General features: G+C 40.7%; 1 protein-coding gene across 3 annotated transcripts in view; it reads left to right on the forward strand.

Moving 5' to 3' along the window:
- The window catches only part of LOC109967166 (copine-9-like), a 112092-nt gene that overhangs the window by 34143 nt on the left and 63031 nt on the right, over positions 1-14918 (forward strand). Inside the window, exons 1-2 of one of the 3 annotated variants that reach the window (XM_020612540.1) lie at positions 5005-5393; positions 10960-11000. In XM_020612540.1, coding sequence (XP_020468196.1) covers positions 5314-5393; positions 10960-11000 — 121 coding nt within the window. In that variant the 5' untranslated portion in view covers positions 5005-5313. Of the gene's footprint in view, positions 1-5004; positions 5394-10959; positions 11001-14918 lie in introns of those variants that run through there. The other 2 variants (XM_020612541.1, XM_020612542.1) reach the window with 2 other exon arrangements.

Consider the following 14918-nt stretch of genomic DNA (forward strand, 5'->3'; position numbering starts at 1 on the left):
GGTTTGGAACCAAGACTTTGCTCGTTTACTAGTGTGTTTGGGGTCATTGTCTTGTTGAAACAACCATTTCAAGGGCATGTCCTCTTCAGCATAAGGCAACATGACCTCTTCAAGTATTTTGACATATGCAAACTGATCCATGATCCCTGGTATGCGATAAATAGGCCCAACACCATAGTAGGAGAAACATGCCCATATCATGATGCTTGCACCACCATGCTTCACTGTCTTCACTGTGTACTGTGGCTTGAATTCAGAGTTTGGGGGGCGTCTCACAAACTGTCTGTGGCCCTTGGACCCAAAAAGAACAATTTTACTCTCATCAGTCCACAAAATGTTCCTCCATTTCTCTTTAGGCCAGTTGATGTGTTCTTTGGCAAATTGTAACCTCTTCTGCACGTGCCTTTTTTTTAACAGAGGGACTTTGCGGGGGATTCTTGAAAATAGATTAGCTTCACACAGACGTCTTCTAACTGTCACAGTACTTACAGGTAACTCCAGACTGTCTTTGATCATCCTGGAGCTGATCATTGGCTGGGCCTTTGCCATTCTGGTTATTCTTCGATCCATTTTGATGGTTGTCTTCCGTTTTCTTCCACGTCTCTCTGGTTTTGCTCTCCATTTTAAGGCATTGGAGATCATTTTAGCTGAACAGCCTATAATTTTTTGCACCTCTTTATAGGTTTTCCCCTCTCCAATCAACTTTTTAATCAAAGTACGCTGTTCTTCTGAACAATGTCTTGAACGACCCATTTTCCTCAGGCTTTCAAATGCATGTTCAACAAGTGCTGGCTTCATCCTTAAATAGGGGCCACCTGATTCACACCTGTTATTTCACAAAATTGATGACCTCACTGATTGAATGCCACACTGCTATTTTTTTAACACACCCCTTTCAACTAATTGCCCAATTGCACAGCCTTAAGAGCGTGCATATCATGAATGCTGGGTGTTGTTTGCTTTCTGAGAATCTACTGCACCTACTGGTAACTTGTTTGCCATGTAGCAATAAAAAATATACTAAAAACCTGGATTATTCTGGTTAGTCACATTGTACTGCTATTATTTTGAACAATACTGTATGTGTATATTACCTTCCCTGCTGCTGCACTGAAATGATCCTTCTATCCTTGCTTCATGAATTTTTTGGGGGGGCATCCAAAACAAATCAAATCAAATTTTATTTGTATAGCAACAAATCACAACAGAAGTCATCCCAGGACACTTTACAAAGTAAGGTCTAGACTTTACTATTATCACTATTATTACAGAGGGAAAACCCAACAAATCCCCCTTGAGCAAGCACTTGGCGACAGTGGAGAGGAAAAACTCTGTTGTTCCAGCTGTTGCTTTTCAAAGTTGCCATCCAGCTGTGTGCTGGCAGTTGTCATGCCGAGTGTGGGGCATTCAGACACAAGCCCTGCAAATCAAATATGCTGTCACATTATTAAAGGCATTTCAAACTGTAATTTGAGCTGAAAATTGGAAATTGTCATTCACTAGCAGGGACCTCCCTTGCTAAGGACGAATGAATGAAATATATACCGATGCTTGTATATACTTGGTTGCTTGTTTGCTTGATGGTTTTGGGGAAGGATATTGAGTTCCCCCAAAACTTTCTAAGAGATGGAGTGGACTCGGTCTTCTTCTCTGTTCAGGCCAAGGTTAATCACTTTGCTATCGTTGTGCGGTGGAGATAGCCAGGAGGACAAAGGAAGAAGAGCCAAAGTGGAGTGTGTCACTGCATCATCTGCTGACATTGTGCTAGGGAAGCCTGCAAGGCTGTTTGGTGGGTCTGAAGGGGCTGTTGAGTTGGTAGGTTGCCACTCGGCAAAGTAAAGTGAGGGGACAGATGGTATCTTGGTACCAGGAAATGAGGAAAAGTTAGCAGGTAGCCCAGTGCCCGGTGAAATGAAAAGGAGAAAGAGAACACAGAACAAAACACGGAACAGAAGGGGGCAGTCTGGTGCCCAGGGAACAAGAAATAAAAGAAAAGGAATGAAAGACATGAGCAGTGAGTGGCTGGTGGCAGGAGAGTTGTAGGAAAGAGGCTGAAGGAGTCCTCGTGGAACTGAAGAAATACAGGAGGATGCAGCAAGAGGATGGAACTGGTGGTAGTAGAGTCAAAGGGAAGAGGCAGTCAGTGTCCTCATGAAGCCAAAGAACGAGGGAAGCTAACAATTTGAGTGGGTTAAATAGTGTGAAAATGGAAGAGGCGTAGCTTGGGTCAGGTCCCGCTCCCAAACTTTAAGTAATTACGTTATCTCCATTAGTCAGCAAAGCTATATATACACTGAAACACATGGAGGTCAGTTCATTCATCTGGGTGTTGAAAGCAAAATTTGAATTTGAGGGTTTTTTTAATCACGATTCCTGAAAAGTATGCGCATCTTTTTATTTTCATTACCTTTTATAATTTAGAGCTACTGTACCTTTGTAAGATTAAGTCACACAGACGTAGTGAACAGTGACAGCTTACAGTGACATCCATGGCTAATAGGTTAGGGTAAGGGCACATTTTAAAAGTGATTTTTTTTTTAAAGTTAATGTACTGTATATTAATATTTATAGAACAATCTTGCGAATTCCAAATAGTTCAATGCAATACAGAAATACAACAAAATGCATCAGAAGCAGTGTAACATGTAAATATAAAATAATGTGTTACTGTATACTGTATATGCATATCAATGAATGTGCATATAAATAAATGTGCACGCATGTATATACTTTGGCATATTTTATTTCATATTTCATTAATTGATACATTTTCGCATTTTAGGTGTGAGAGGGGTATCAGCTCTGTTTTCCACACTCTTAGTATAAAAATTCAAAAATAAAGATATTCAGTCATTTAGTCTACTGAACATATTTAAACTAGATACCTGAACCGAGCCCAATGAGGCCCAGTGGGGCCTGATAGAACCCATCGGTACCTGAGGATCGGGCCGGGTTCAGGCAGAAATTTAAAAATTATGCTCAGGTTTGGGTCGAGTTCAGACACATAGGGCAAACTTTAAGCTAGACAACTATAACACATAAATGTCTGCTTTGTTTAGGGATAAGGGGGGAAACACCAGCCAAATCAAACTGCATCTCACTCGGGTCAGGTTCGGACATTATATACTATAAGCCTGTCGAGTCCAGGTGAAGTTCGAATGCCATGCTCTAGGGCACGGGTCAGGTTCAGACAGAAATATGCAACCCAAACCATGCTCTAATTCAAACTTCCTATAGCTACAAATTAGCCAATTATGCACCATGCCCCAGAAGTAGTCTAACTCATTGAATGGGGAACAGAAAAACAAAAATCTTAGGCAAACTTGGACAGATTTTATTTCTTGTGAACACAGTAGCCATTCTTTTTCATTATTTTTCACCCCTTCCCACTGAGGATGGATTCAGAGTGTGACCTTAGATGGAACAGCCAAGGTAATATCCAACAGAATAAGAAGTAGGTAGAAATACCCAGGGAGAATCAACAAATGTTTTTTTTCTGTCCACATTACTACTTAAAGCTTTCACTGTTTGTCCGAACTCTGATTTGCTGTGAGGTGAAATTAAAGATAAACTAAACAGGATTTCTCTTCCCTGGATAATTCGCTGCCACTCCACACACACACACACACTCCAAGCCACTGTTCACTTTATTCATTTGCTAACATCTATTTATAAATTGCCCAGAGACAGGAGAGTGGAAATTGGGTAAATAACTAGGCTTTCTCTTTTGTTTTGCACTCGCCTCTGTCATTCTCTTCTTTTTCCTCTCACACTTAGTTCATCTGTCTTCCCAACCTTCCATTTCTGCCTTACCCCCCCCCTTGCTTATTGCTGCTTTTCTTCAGCCCATGAAAAATTGCAATTTCTGCCTCATCAGCTACAAAATTGAGCAGAGCTGCAAATACACAGGCACATGGCTAGGAATAACATTTGTTTGTTATTACTGGTGTGTGAGAAGGCCAAAGCAGAACTAATACAGGCATACTCACTGTCCATTATCGCTCTACTGGACACACAGCGATTCAAACTGTCTTCTACAGGAGATCAAGCTGCCATGGTGCCTCACTGAAACCTTCATGGCTTTGTTTTCCAAAAAAAAAAAAAAAGAACATCAAAAGCAGTTTTTGAAGCTGCTTAGAAATGTAATTTGGGTGATGAGGTCTTAGTGGAATGCTTTAAAGACCATGTCATGATGCTCTCAGGATTAATGATTAATAGAAAATTACTAAGTAGTCCTTCCGGATTTGGAAGCTCAGACATGTCATTAGAAGATGACAGCTTGTTTCTTCTGTTAGGCTAATTGACTGGGTGTGTCAGCCTGACTGTTTGATTACCTGCTCCAGTGAATATAGATATGTGCTATATGATGTAAGTGTCCCTTTTTTCCCTCAAAATGAACAATGAGTACAGTCACTGCTTCAGCGTTACAAGCACGGATGGAAAGGAAGCATGAATTATGATGGGATTGTGTTTCCTCTTCAGGGGTTCCACACATGAATTATTCTCTGACAGGCATTAAGTGCTTTTCTTTCTTCATATGCAAAAATCAGAAGGTTATTCACTTCTAATTCTCACCAGAAACGAGGTGTCTGATGGTTCACTGCTTTGGCTAGATGATTAAAAAGCCATGTGGCCCTCAGGTAAAAGAAAATGCTGTTGGGCTCCTATTGATTCCCCCACATCGCCCTGCTACTCTTTATGACTGTCACATTATATGAACCCAGCAGATTACACTTTATACTGCAGATTTTTGGACATACATAAACACGTGACCTAGCAAGACCCAGCACACGAGTTTAAAATAATCTTTGTGATTTATTGTGCTTTAATTGGGCTTATCTCATGTATGAAGTAATGGTGAACACTTAGTCTCGTTTTGGCTGATTTTATTGGATGTTTCTGTTAATAACATGTCTAGTAACAGGTGACTACATGAATAAATGACACCTATACGTTGGGGGAGAGAGCGAGAGAGGGGGAGGGAGGGAGAGAGAGAGAGAGAACACCGTGTTGTTGCCGGTGCCTCCAATTGGATGTGCTCTCCTCCTCCTCGGAACCGGACAGACGCGGGGAGCGCACCATAAACGCATGAAGGATGGATGAACTTTAAATCAGCCTCACAACTTTCGCCGCTCCTCACTTGTCCTTCCGTGTATCGGGCTCTTTCTCAGTCCCTCCTCCGCCAACCCTGTCTCTTCTAGAAGCGAAAAACCAGATGAAGATCTCCAGAATGGATTTACTGCGATATCAGTCCTGTTGTGAATAAGCATTTATTTATTTTTTATATTCTTTCTTTGCGGATGCTCAGTCGAAATGATGGCGTCAATAGGGGAATTCGATCCTCTCAATACCAGAGTCCCTGCAACTAAAATAGAAGTCACCGTGTCGTGCAGGTAAGGTCCAACTCTTGTATGTACGTATACTGAATACTTAACCCAGATTAGAAGTCTACAGTTTAACCAGTTATACAAAAACATTTCTGATGTGAAAAACAGACAAATAAACAAGCACCATCAAAGTCATTAAATTAGAAATTAGATATGTGTGGTGACTGAATGTTGTCTGAGTTATTTTGTTTTTCCTCTGAAATCTTAGGCTGATGTTAGTCCCTAATGTGCCTCTTCCAAAACGTTTTGGAAGATGTAGATGTCCAATGCATTTGTGTGAATGAAAAACATCTTTAAATAAATGCTATCTATCTATCTATCTATCTATGACACCCTGGCCTCATTCAATATTTCTTTCTCTCTCATGCGTGACCTTTTACTTTCTGATGCTTTTTGCTCTCAGATAAATGCTTAATCCCATCAGCTCCCTCCAATATCCATCACAGTGATTAAAAATCCTTTAGACTCTTGGTTTCTATTTCAGACAGTGACCCAGTGGATTGCCGGTGATATTCACAGTTGTATTTAATGTTTGGTGACCGGCTTCCTCTTTAGAATAGTTGGCTGTTCTGCTTAAAACCAGTGGTGTAGGTCTCAACATCACACACACACAAACGCGCGCACGCGCGCGCGGTGGGAACAAGATCGCCGGCCCTTGGGCAATTTAGAGTCACCAGTCAAGCTGCATGTCCTTTGACTGTGGGAGGACAGGCACAGAGAGAACACGCACACTCCGCACAGAAAAGCCCCGAGTTGGCGCGGGCTCGAACCTGGAACCTTCTTGATGTGAGGCGACAACGCTCAGTACAATATATGAGTAAAGTTGGTGAATATCCCCCCAATTATTAAAAAACATATTTTTTCAAAACTAGGGGTTGTCGTATAAGCGGCAGATGGCCATTGATTTGCGAAGTGGTTTTGGTAACACTACAGTGGGTAAGAGTAATTGAATATTTAGGCCTATCTCTTTTCAGTGTTGCACTTTGTAGACGGTCCCCGCGCACTCCCTCTCACAGCCGCTGCACGTTGAGACCAGTGTTATTTGTCTGGAGCAGGGAACGGCTCATTTTGATAAAAATTAGCGTGTGACTTGTTGTCTACATTAATATGAAACAAAAGAGGCGTCGTTTGTATTTTAGCAACATTTCGCTATTGAAACTTCGAATCTGTAATCTTCAAATATCTGAATATCTATCTGAGCAAATATGACATTTGCACGTGTCTTTAGCTTTAGATCGCCTCCTTAGGTCAGGCAACTCGTAATGACTTTACTCCAAAGATAATGCGCACGGGTTTGCTCAAATATTGGGGGGGACATTTCCACGCCTGCATGATAAATGGCTGTTGTCGTGCATAGTCCTTCCTGAGATCAGCCAGACTTAAAGTGGCCAGACTGACCTGGAAGAAACACCGTGCTCAAATGGGGAGTTAGATGACGAAGTTCTTGGTGTTTTCGTTTCCTCCCAGTGACCAAAACAGTTAAATTGTATTTATCAAGCTTACATCATGGTTTTGCACAGTAGCGTTTTTCATTTTATTGTATTTTCCCATCTTTTTGCCTTGAATTACTGGATATAGATTTAGTAAGAAGCACAATAATACATTCTATAGTCTGAACTTGTTAGGACACTAAACAGACTAAAGAGTCATACAAATCCCATGTAATGAGCTTTAAAGGCACTGGCAGGCTGGTTGTTATTCAGTTTTTTTTTATACTGGGACAGCACCATGTTAGCTGTTTCCTTGTTTCCAGTCTTTGTGCTATGTAACACTAACTGGCCTCTGTCTGCAGCTTATTATTTATCTTACAAATATGAGAGTGGGGTTGATCTTCTCACTGAACTTTATGCAAGAGAATGAAATTGTGTATTTCCCAAAATGTTGAACTAATCTTTTTAAAATGTTTCACTCAGAAACACCTTCAAAGTATCAATTTATCAAATGAGGTCAATATGTCACTGCCTCTGTCATAGTTGTCACCGGCTGTATTGCAAAAATAATCTCCTGTTTCGCAGAAAATCATTTTCCGTACAGACCTTCATTATAAAAAAGAAATTAAAAAGACTATAGACAGGACACCTTTAACTGCAGTAACTTTGCATTTTTTTTTCCATTTCTCCATGCTGGCAATAGCCATTACTAAATTTTCATGGGAAGCAAACTCATAACCAAGAAAACTGGTTTTATGCATCATTTGTCTAAGCAGGGACTATTTTTAAGTTTGGTTTAAGTCCAGTTCCTGTATTAGATCCATGGTTCACAGTCACTCACTTATCCGGTAACAAAGTTAATTCAAAGTCCAACTCAACTGACCACATGGCAGAGATACAGCAACCCCGGCCACATTTTGATCAATAATTTGAACAGTGTGCTCCATAAACAAAATTCATAGTGCTTCTTTTTGACCATTTTTGTCCAGTACAGCTTTCATCATGTTCAAATTTGAAATGGTACCAAAAAGTATAAGAAAAAAGTTTAGAATATATTTGTTTTATTTTCAGTTAAAGTTTTGATATTGTGGCCGGTTTACATACCCATCATCATAAATAATTTCATGAGTAAAATCTTTTGTATTGCAACCAAATTTGGACCTTGCAGTAAGCACCACCTCTAGGTTGGTACTACTATCATAACTGACTTGATTGTCACGATTGGCGAGTAAAGCTGCCGATAATGTCGAGGGTGAACTCAATTATAAGGCCAGATGATTATAAGCAGAACACTGTCTCTTTAATAAGAGCACTGGTCACTGTACACAATGCAGAAGTCTGATCAAACATGTATCACTTTCAGGTTGATAATTACAGTCCAGGGTCAGAGCCAGCAAACTCACACATCCAAGATATCCACAAGAAGATCAGTCAGTAAGGGAAGTCCATAAGTCGATACACAGAATACAATCAGAATCACAAGGGTTAGGCAGTAATCGGTGGTCACAAGGCAATCCGGGGTCAGAGCTGGAATCACAGGTACAAGAAAAACCACTGGAAAGTCTGAACATGAGTTAAAACAATCTGGCAGCTTCCTGGTGGGAGGGAGCTGCTTATAAAGGGGTGTCAACAGGTGCAGATCATTACTACTCATTAGTTTAAAAAGTCCATAGCTGTGGTGAGACTGTAGACCGGAGGTGGTGTCAGAATAAAAGCATGTTACATCATTAGCTACAGGAACCCCCCATGTAAGATGATCAACTGGCAGACACAGGTTTGACAAGGAGAACTCCCCCCCTCACCCACATCACCTTGGACCCATCAGCTGATCTCCTCATGATCACCTCCCTTCCCCCCAGTCCCCCTCACCTAACGATTTATGAAAAGGATATGTGTGACCTTCCTAAAACAAAAAAAGATCAGAAAGGCATCAGGTCCAGACGGTACGACCCCCTCCTGTCTGAAAGTCTGTGCTGATCAGCTGGCCCCCATCTTCACACTTATCTACAACAGGTCACTGGAGCTGTGTGAAGTCCCCCCCGGCTTCAAATGCACCACCATCATTCCGGTCCCCAAGAAACCCCCCATCAGTTGACTTAATGACTACAAACCTGTCGCCCTGACATCTGTAGTTATGAAGTCCTTTGAGAGACTGGTGTTGGCCCAACTGAATGACATTGTAGACCTCCTGCTGGATCCCCTGCAGTTTGCCTACCAGGCAAACAGGTCAGTGGATGACATAATCAACATGGCACTGCATTACATTCTGCAACTCCTTGACTCTCCAGGGACCTATGCACAGGTCCTATTTGTGGACTTCAGCTCGGCGTTCAACACCATCATCCCAGACATCCTCCACCCTAACTGACCCAGCTCACTGTGCCTGTTCCCACCTGTCGGTAGATCACCAGCTTTCTGACAGATAGGAAGCAGCAGGTGAGGCTGGAGAAAACTACATCCAGCACCTGGATTATCAGCACAGGTGGCCCCCAGGGATGTATGCTCTCCCCGCTGCTGTTTTCCCTCTACACCAACAAGTGGGGACCCCTCTTTTAGACTCCTGAAGTTTGCAGATAACACAAAAGCTATCAGCCTCATCCGAGATGGTGATGAGTTGGCCAACAGATGGAAGGTTGGACAACTGGTCTTGTGGTGCGGTCACAACAACTTGGAGCTGAACATACTCATAAAGTGGAGATGACAGTGGGATTTAGAAGAATTCAATCTTTTAACACAAACTTTGCCTTGTTGTATAATGAAGTCTGTTACACTTTCTGCCCACTTCCCTTTTGATGCTTTGATTTTGACAGAGTATTTCCTGCCTCATGCTTCCCTCATGCAGACACACTGGCCTTAAGCAGTCAAAACAAACAGGTATGGTGCTCCGGGGGTATTCTAGCATTGATCAGCTGATCAGTCACTGCCGCCAGGGGGCTTCACTGGCTTTCTGATCATAGGTTAGACCAGGTCAGGTAAAACAGCCAGCCGAGATGTGTATAAATCCAGTTGCTTCTGCATAGAAGTACCAGAATATACGTTCACCTCGTTTTTTGAGCTTTCAGTCATGTCTAAGATGAGAATTCACCATTGTAACATTATAGTTAAGTCAAAAAACAAGGCATTGCATGCCATGGGCCCTTTAACTTTTTTTTCCTTTTTAAAAGAAAAGTTACTGTGCAAAATCTTGTGAACAAAGTAATGTAACCCACCTGAGTCATTCTTTCCTGGTTAAGGGAGAGTCCTGTCTTGTGCCTGTTCCTGTGTTATCTTGTTATTTAAGTCTTCATACTTATCTTTGCCATTGTCAACCTGTTAAGTCCTTATTTATCTTTTATCTCTGCCTAAGAATTCTTCTCTTGGAGGATTTTTGTTCAGTGTTAATTATGCTGCCTCACTGGTAAAAACATAGGTGTAGTACTGCCAGTGTTGTGTCGAAATGTGCACTACTAGAAACACAGTTTTAACAAGGGGAAACACATCCTGATGGGGGAACAGATTTCAACACAACAATGCGCTTGAAGATCCAATCATCTTCAAGCGCGTGTGCATGTGCTTCAGAATGGAATCCTCCAAGTTGTGATATTAAAATTCAAGGTGTGGTTCTTTCACAACATCGACTGAAACAATATGCGCTCTCATGCAGAATTGGTCCCCACGAGTATTCGTGTTTTGTCCTAAGCCACAACTTAACTGTGCATAAGCACACTCTGGTACTTCACCTCTGGTAATAAATCTCCATAAATTGAGCTGTGCCTCTATTTGGGTCCTGCTGCCATAATAGTGACTTTATATTTTTCAAAATTTCCAAGATTACATGAATATGATAAAATGCTACGAATTACAATATTCCACAAATAAATTTTACATTTTTTTAAGTGTTTTACTGTCAAAACAGTATTTGTCAAAAAAAACATGGCTACTTCCACAGTCTGGTCAGGTATTATTTACAGAACAGTCACTCAAAAACATCATAGCAAAAAAACTCCCTTATTATTCTTCCTGAGAGTCTTCATCAGCCTTTAACGGGAGACCTACTACTAATATAAAGTGTTTATTTGGTTTGCCACAGTAAACATTACCTTAAAATGACAAAAAGAGGCTGAAAGGTTTCATTTTTGCTTTCACCTTTCCTGTTTCCACAGGAGTCTCCTGGATGTGGATACATTCTCCAAGTCAGATCCTGGTACGTATGAGCTCTTTGTATCTGAGTATGAACTAAAATCTGGGAATAATGGTGTTAATTATTTATTTTTTTTACTCTCATTATTACTTTAGCAAATCTTTGTTTTTGTATTGGGAAAAATATTTATTTCTGCATTTTTTGTACACCAGCATTGGTTCTAAAAAACAAAAAGACAGTAAAAGGTGTTTTACTCAGGCACTAGTAAATAACCTGAAGAAGGTCAGAGCTACAGTATCTGAATAAGGAACTGGAAGGAAGGAAATGGAAAATAAGGAACAAGACAAAGGAGGGCCTGAAAAGTCAAGGCTGAAGAAAGGTCAGGATGTGAGGCAGTAGAAATAATTAGAAACAGGACAAATTCCCCAAAAAGGGATAAACAAACTAAGACCAGAATGTCTTCTTGGGATACTTCTGCTTATTATCCATCATCCATAACAATATTGGAAAATATAGCTTGGAGGGTGTTAGCCTGCTTAGATTGCCATATGTGATCAAATAAAGTATATCACAGCAATTTTGTCAGAGCCGGAATGTTGTATGGTGGAATGTAGGTGGTGGACTGTTCTGTGCAGAAATAAGATTGAAGGTTTAGACAGCTCACAGTGTTACTGCTGTTTGGACTGCTAAGTGAACATTTGTCAGGGTCTATAGGCATAGTCAATGCTTTGATGATGTGTTTGAAATGTGTCTAGTTTTACAATCTTTAAGTGGTGGGAAAAAAGAGGTATGCCTCTTCATGATAATGGCGATAAATGATACTTATTAAATTTGTTTTGAGTGAAGCTTTGCCTGTATACAGCACACTGCAGTTATCTAATATGTTTCTGCATGAATGTAATACAGCTGGCATATTTAGTACCTGGTATATTTTGAGGAAACAACATGACTTTCATACATTCTGGCATTTTTAATATCCAAAACGGGGGAGGTTTTGTGTTCTTAAATTGTGTTGCTGGCAAATGGAATGAATGTCATAGCATAAAAACATTGGCTAATGTTTATATGCTGGTGTCACACTGGGGGGGTGTTAACAGGTGATGGTTTGACACTTGATGTATTGGGACTAGCTAATTTTTATATAGTCCTAGCTAGTAGAGAATTTTGTCATGATAGCTAGCTAGGTGTGGTAGAAAGGTCTGAACATATAAGTGCTTCATAGAAATGTACCTTTTAAACTATTTTTAGTCATTTCCGAGCAAAGTGCTTCATTACTAAATAGTGAAAATGTCCATATAGTTAAACTGACATGGCATTATGGCAACATGTTGGCTGCCCACCTGCTGTGTGCACATCCTGAATTCATAAACCTGTTTATAAACTAAGGTAAAAACTGGAGAACTGTCAGTTTATGTTTTTAAATACTTGACTGTCTGTTGTGAAGAGCCAAGTCATGCTGTGGATGGCCAAACATCTCTCGGCACTAACTAGATGGTAGTAGTTATTGTCCCTACACTAATAAAGCACAAGAAACATTGCTCTTAAAATAATTAGATTTTAAAAGCCACAAATCTTGCTCAGTGAAGAAAATGGGAGCACAAAACACACAGGGCAGAAGGGGATATTCTCTAAGGTTTTTGGTGCTAAACAGTGAAATTGTGCATGTTTGTATTTACTTAGGAGTCAGCAGGGTTTTTGCTACAGAGGAAATGCGACACCACAGGAAGTGGCGTGTTGGGTCTCATGCAATATGTATTTTAAGGCATTCCCATTCAGGGTTGCTAAAAACAAGGAGGAGAGAACCTCTACTGATTTACCACTGTTGCGAGAAAGATCTCGCTGGAGTTAAGAATATGTTTGAGGAGGGAGAGGGTGCTTGTAAATTGCCATCACTTACCAGAGAAGTATGTGAGGGACTTTTCCAGGTTTGAGGTCAAACCACGCTGCAGTTACCGCGTGAAATAAAATACAATTTGACTGGCAGGGCACTACATGATTGAAGATTTGAAATGTTGATTTCTTTAATCATATTCAAGTTTGGTTCCTGTAAACACACTTTCTTCTAAGGTCCACACATGCGCAACAGCCTTCAGGCAGCAGATCGGAAGTGGTGGTGTACTGAAATTGTGCATCTTCTCTGCACCTGCCAATCCTATCTGCTCTGTTAAAAGTTATAGGTGTTTATTCTTTATGCCCTCCTGACACAAAGTTTTCTGCCTTTACCAACAAGTCTAATAGCTGCTGAACAGAAAACCAGTGTGGTACTTTAAAGGCCCTTCTCAGGCAAATGTTTTCTCAAGTCAACCAGATGGTCAGGCTTTAAATGATCACAGCTGGAGAGCACAGCTGTCTAACTCACCCAGGCTGAGGCTTAAGGCCATGGTGAGAATGTCTGTGACTGGCCACAGATGTGAGGGAAGCCTGAGAAGTTCCTGGACTGCAACCAGTGCAGACAGGAGAAGTGATGCATGAGCCTTTCCTTCAGTCCAGGCAACACAAGCAGGTGTGATGAACAGTGCTCTGAGCTGCACATTGCTACATGCACTCCAGGTGGAAGATGTAATTAAGAGAGGCACTATTAATAATTGCAACCTAAGCAACACGGACAGCACAGGAAAGAAGGCAGGTAGAGATTCAAGGTTTAAAGCTTTTTTCTGTGTCCAAGTAGTGAATATAAGTTATTTTTATAACTCTTTTGTTTGGTGGCTGAGGTGGGCTACTGTACATTTGTATTGCTGTGACATTTGTTTTCTGTTAAATTACACCACATCTCTAAATGACAATACCCTTTTTTAAAAGGAATTATTGCAAGCATAAGCTGTTCTGATGTATGGTGTTCCATAGTCCTTTGTCCTCTGGCAGGAGGGTTTGGAGAGGATTCAAATGGACTTTCCAACATAAACTAAATACTCAAGCTATGTCAGGCATCCGCTGGGAAAGAACAAATGCGTGCCTATGTCATCCAAGACATTGCACTGGCCGATCAAATAGAACCAAATGCGTACCCCTAGTACTTTGGGATGTGAAAGGTGTACTTTGAGTTTACTTCATATTATCAAGAGGGAGGATAAAATCGTCACCATAATGCCAAAGATGTGAAGTATGTTGACTTCAGATAGGCCCTACTAATTCTTGGATCTACAGTATTACTCAGAGCAGTTTTTCTGAGTAGCATTTAATTGTTTCACCTACCTGAAGCAACATTGCCCCCACCTGCATTACTTCTTGTAGGTTGCAGCTTACCTAGAAAAATCTAAACTACATGCCAATCAATTTTACCTGGAACAAGCCACCGCTATTGGAAGCTGAAACAACAACCCACCCACTTATCTGACATGTTCACTACTTTGCAGGAAATTGCAGTAACTGAGCTGAACTGATGTTTCTGAACACAACAATAATAACCATCTAGTTTAAATGTATCACTTTCAGCATGTGATGGTACAAAAATATAACAAGCTGTTATTTTGACAAAGTATTACTTGAATAAACCTATCCAGAGGTGTTTTTATAAGTTGGACCAGATCCCCCTTAAACCTTCAGTTAACTGATTAACAGGTACTACTGATGTGTGTGTGTGTGTGTGTGTGTGTGCGTGTGTGTGTGTGTGTGTGTGTGTGTGCTTGTCCAACCTTTGCGTCTGTCAAGCCTTAGCTTTTGATTCTTGGCAGCAGTTACATAGGACTAACTCCCATGGTGGTAATGTGACTGTGGTTTATGACAGGAAGGAAATAATTTGTGTGGGTGCTATACAGGAGAGAGGAGACTGATCTACTTAATCAGTCAGTCTTTTTCCACTTCTAACATAAGTGATTTAATCAAATTACACATGCTTAATCAGAGCTACATGTATGGCATGACTGCTGATTTTATAAATGCTAAATATAGTAACTTTCCAGCACAGAGAGCAAAAATACAGAATAAACTGTTCCATTCCACTTATTTTGGCCCTGATACCAATCTGATTCTTTACTATTATTA

This window comes from Monopterus albus, unplaced genomic scaffold (assembly GCF_001952655.1).
Source record: "Monopterus albus unplaced genomic scaffold, M_albus_1.0 scaffold126.1, whole genome shotgun sequence".
NCBI lineage: Eukaryota > Metazoa > Chordata > Actinopteri > Synbranchiformes > Synbranchidae > Monopterus > Monopterus albus.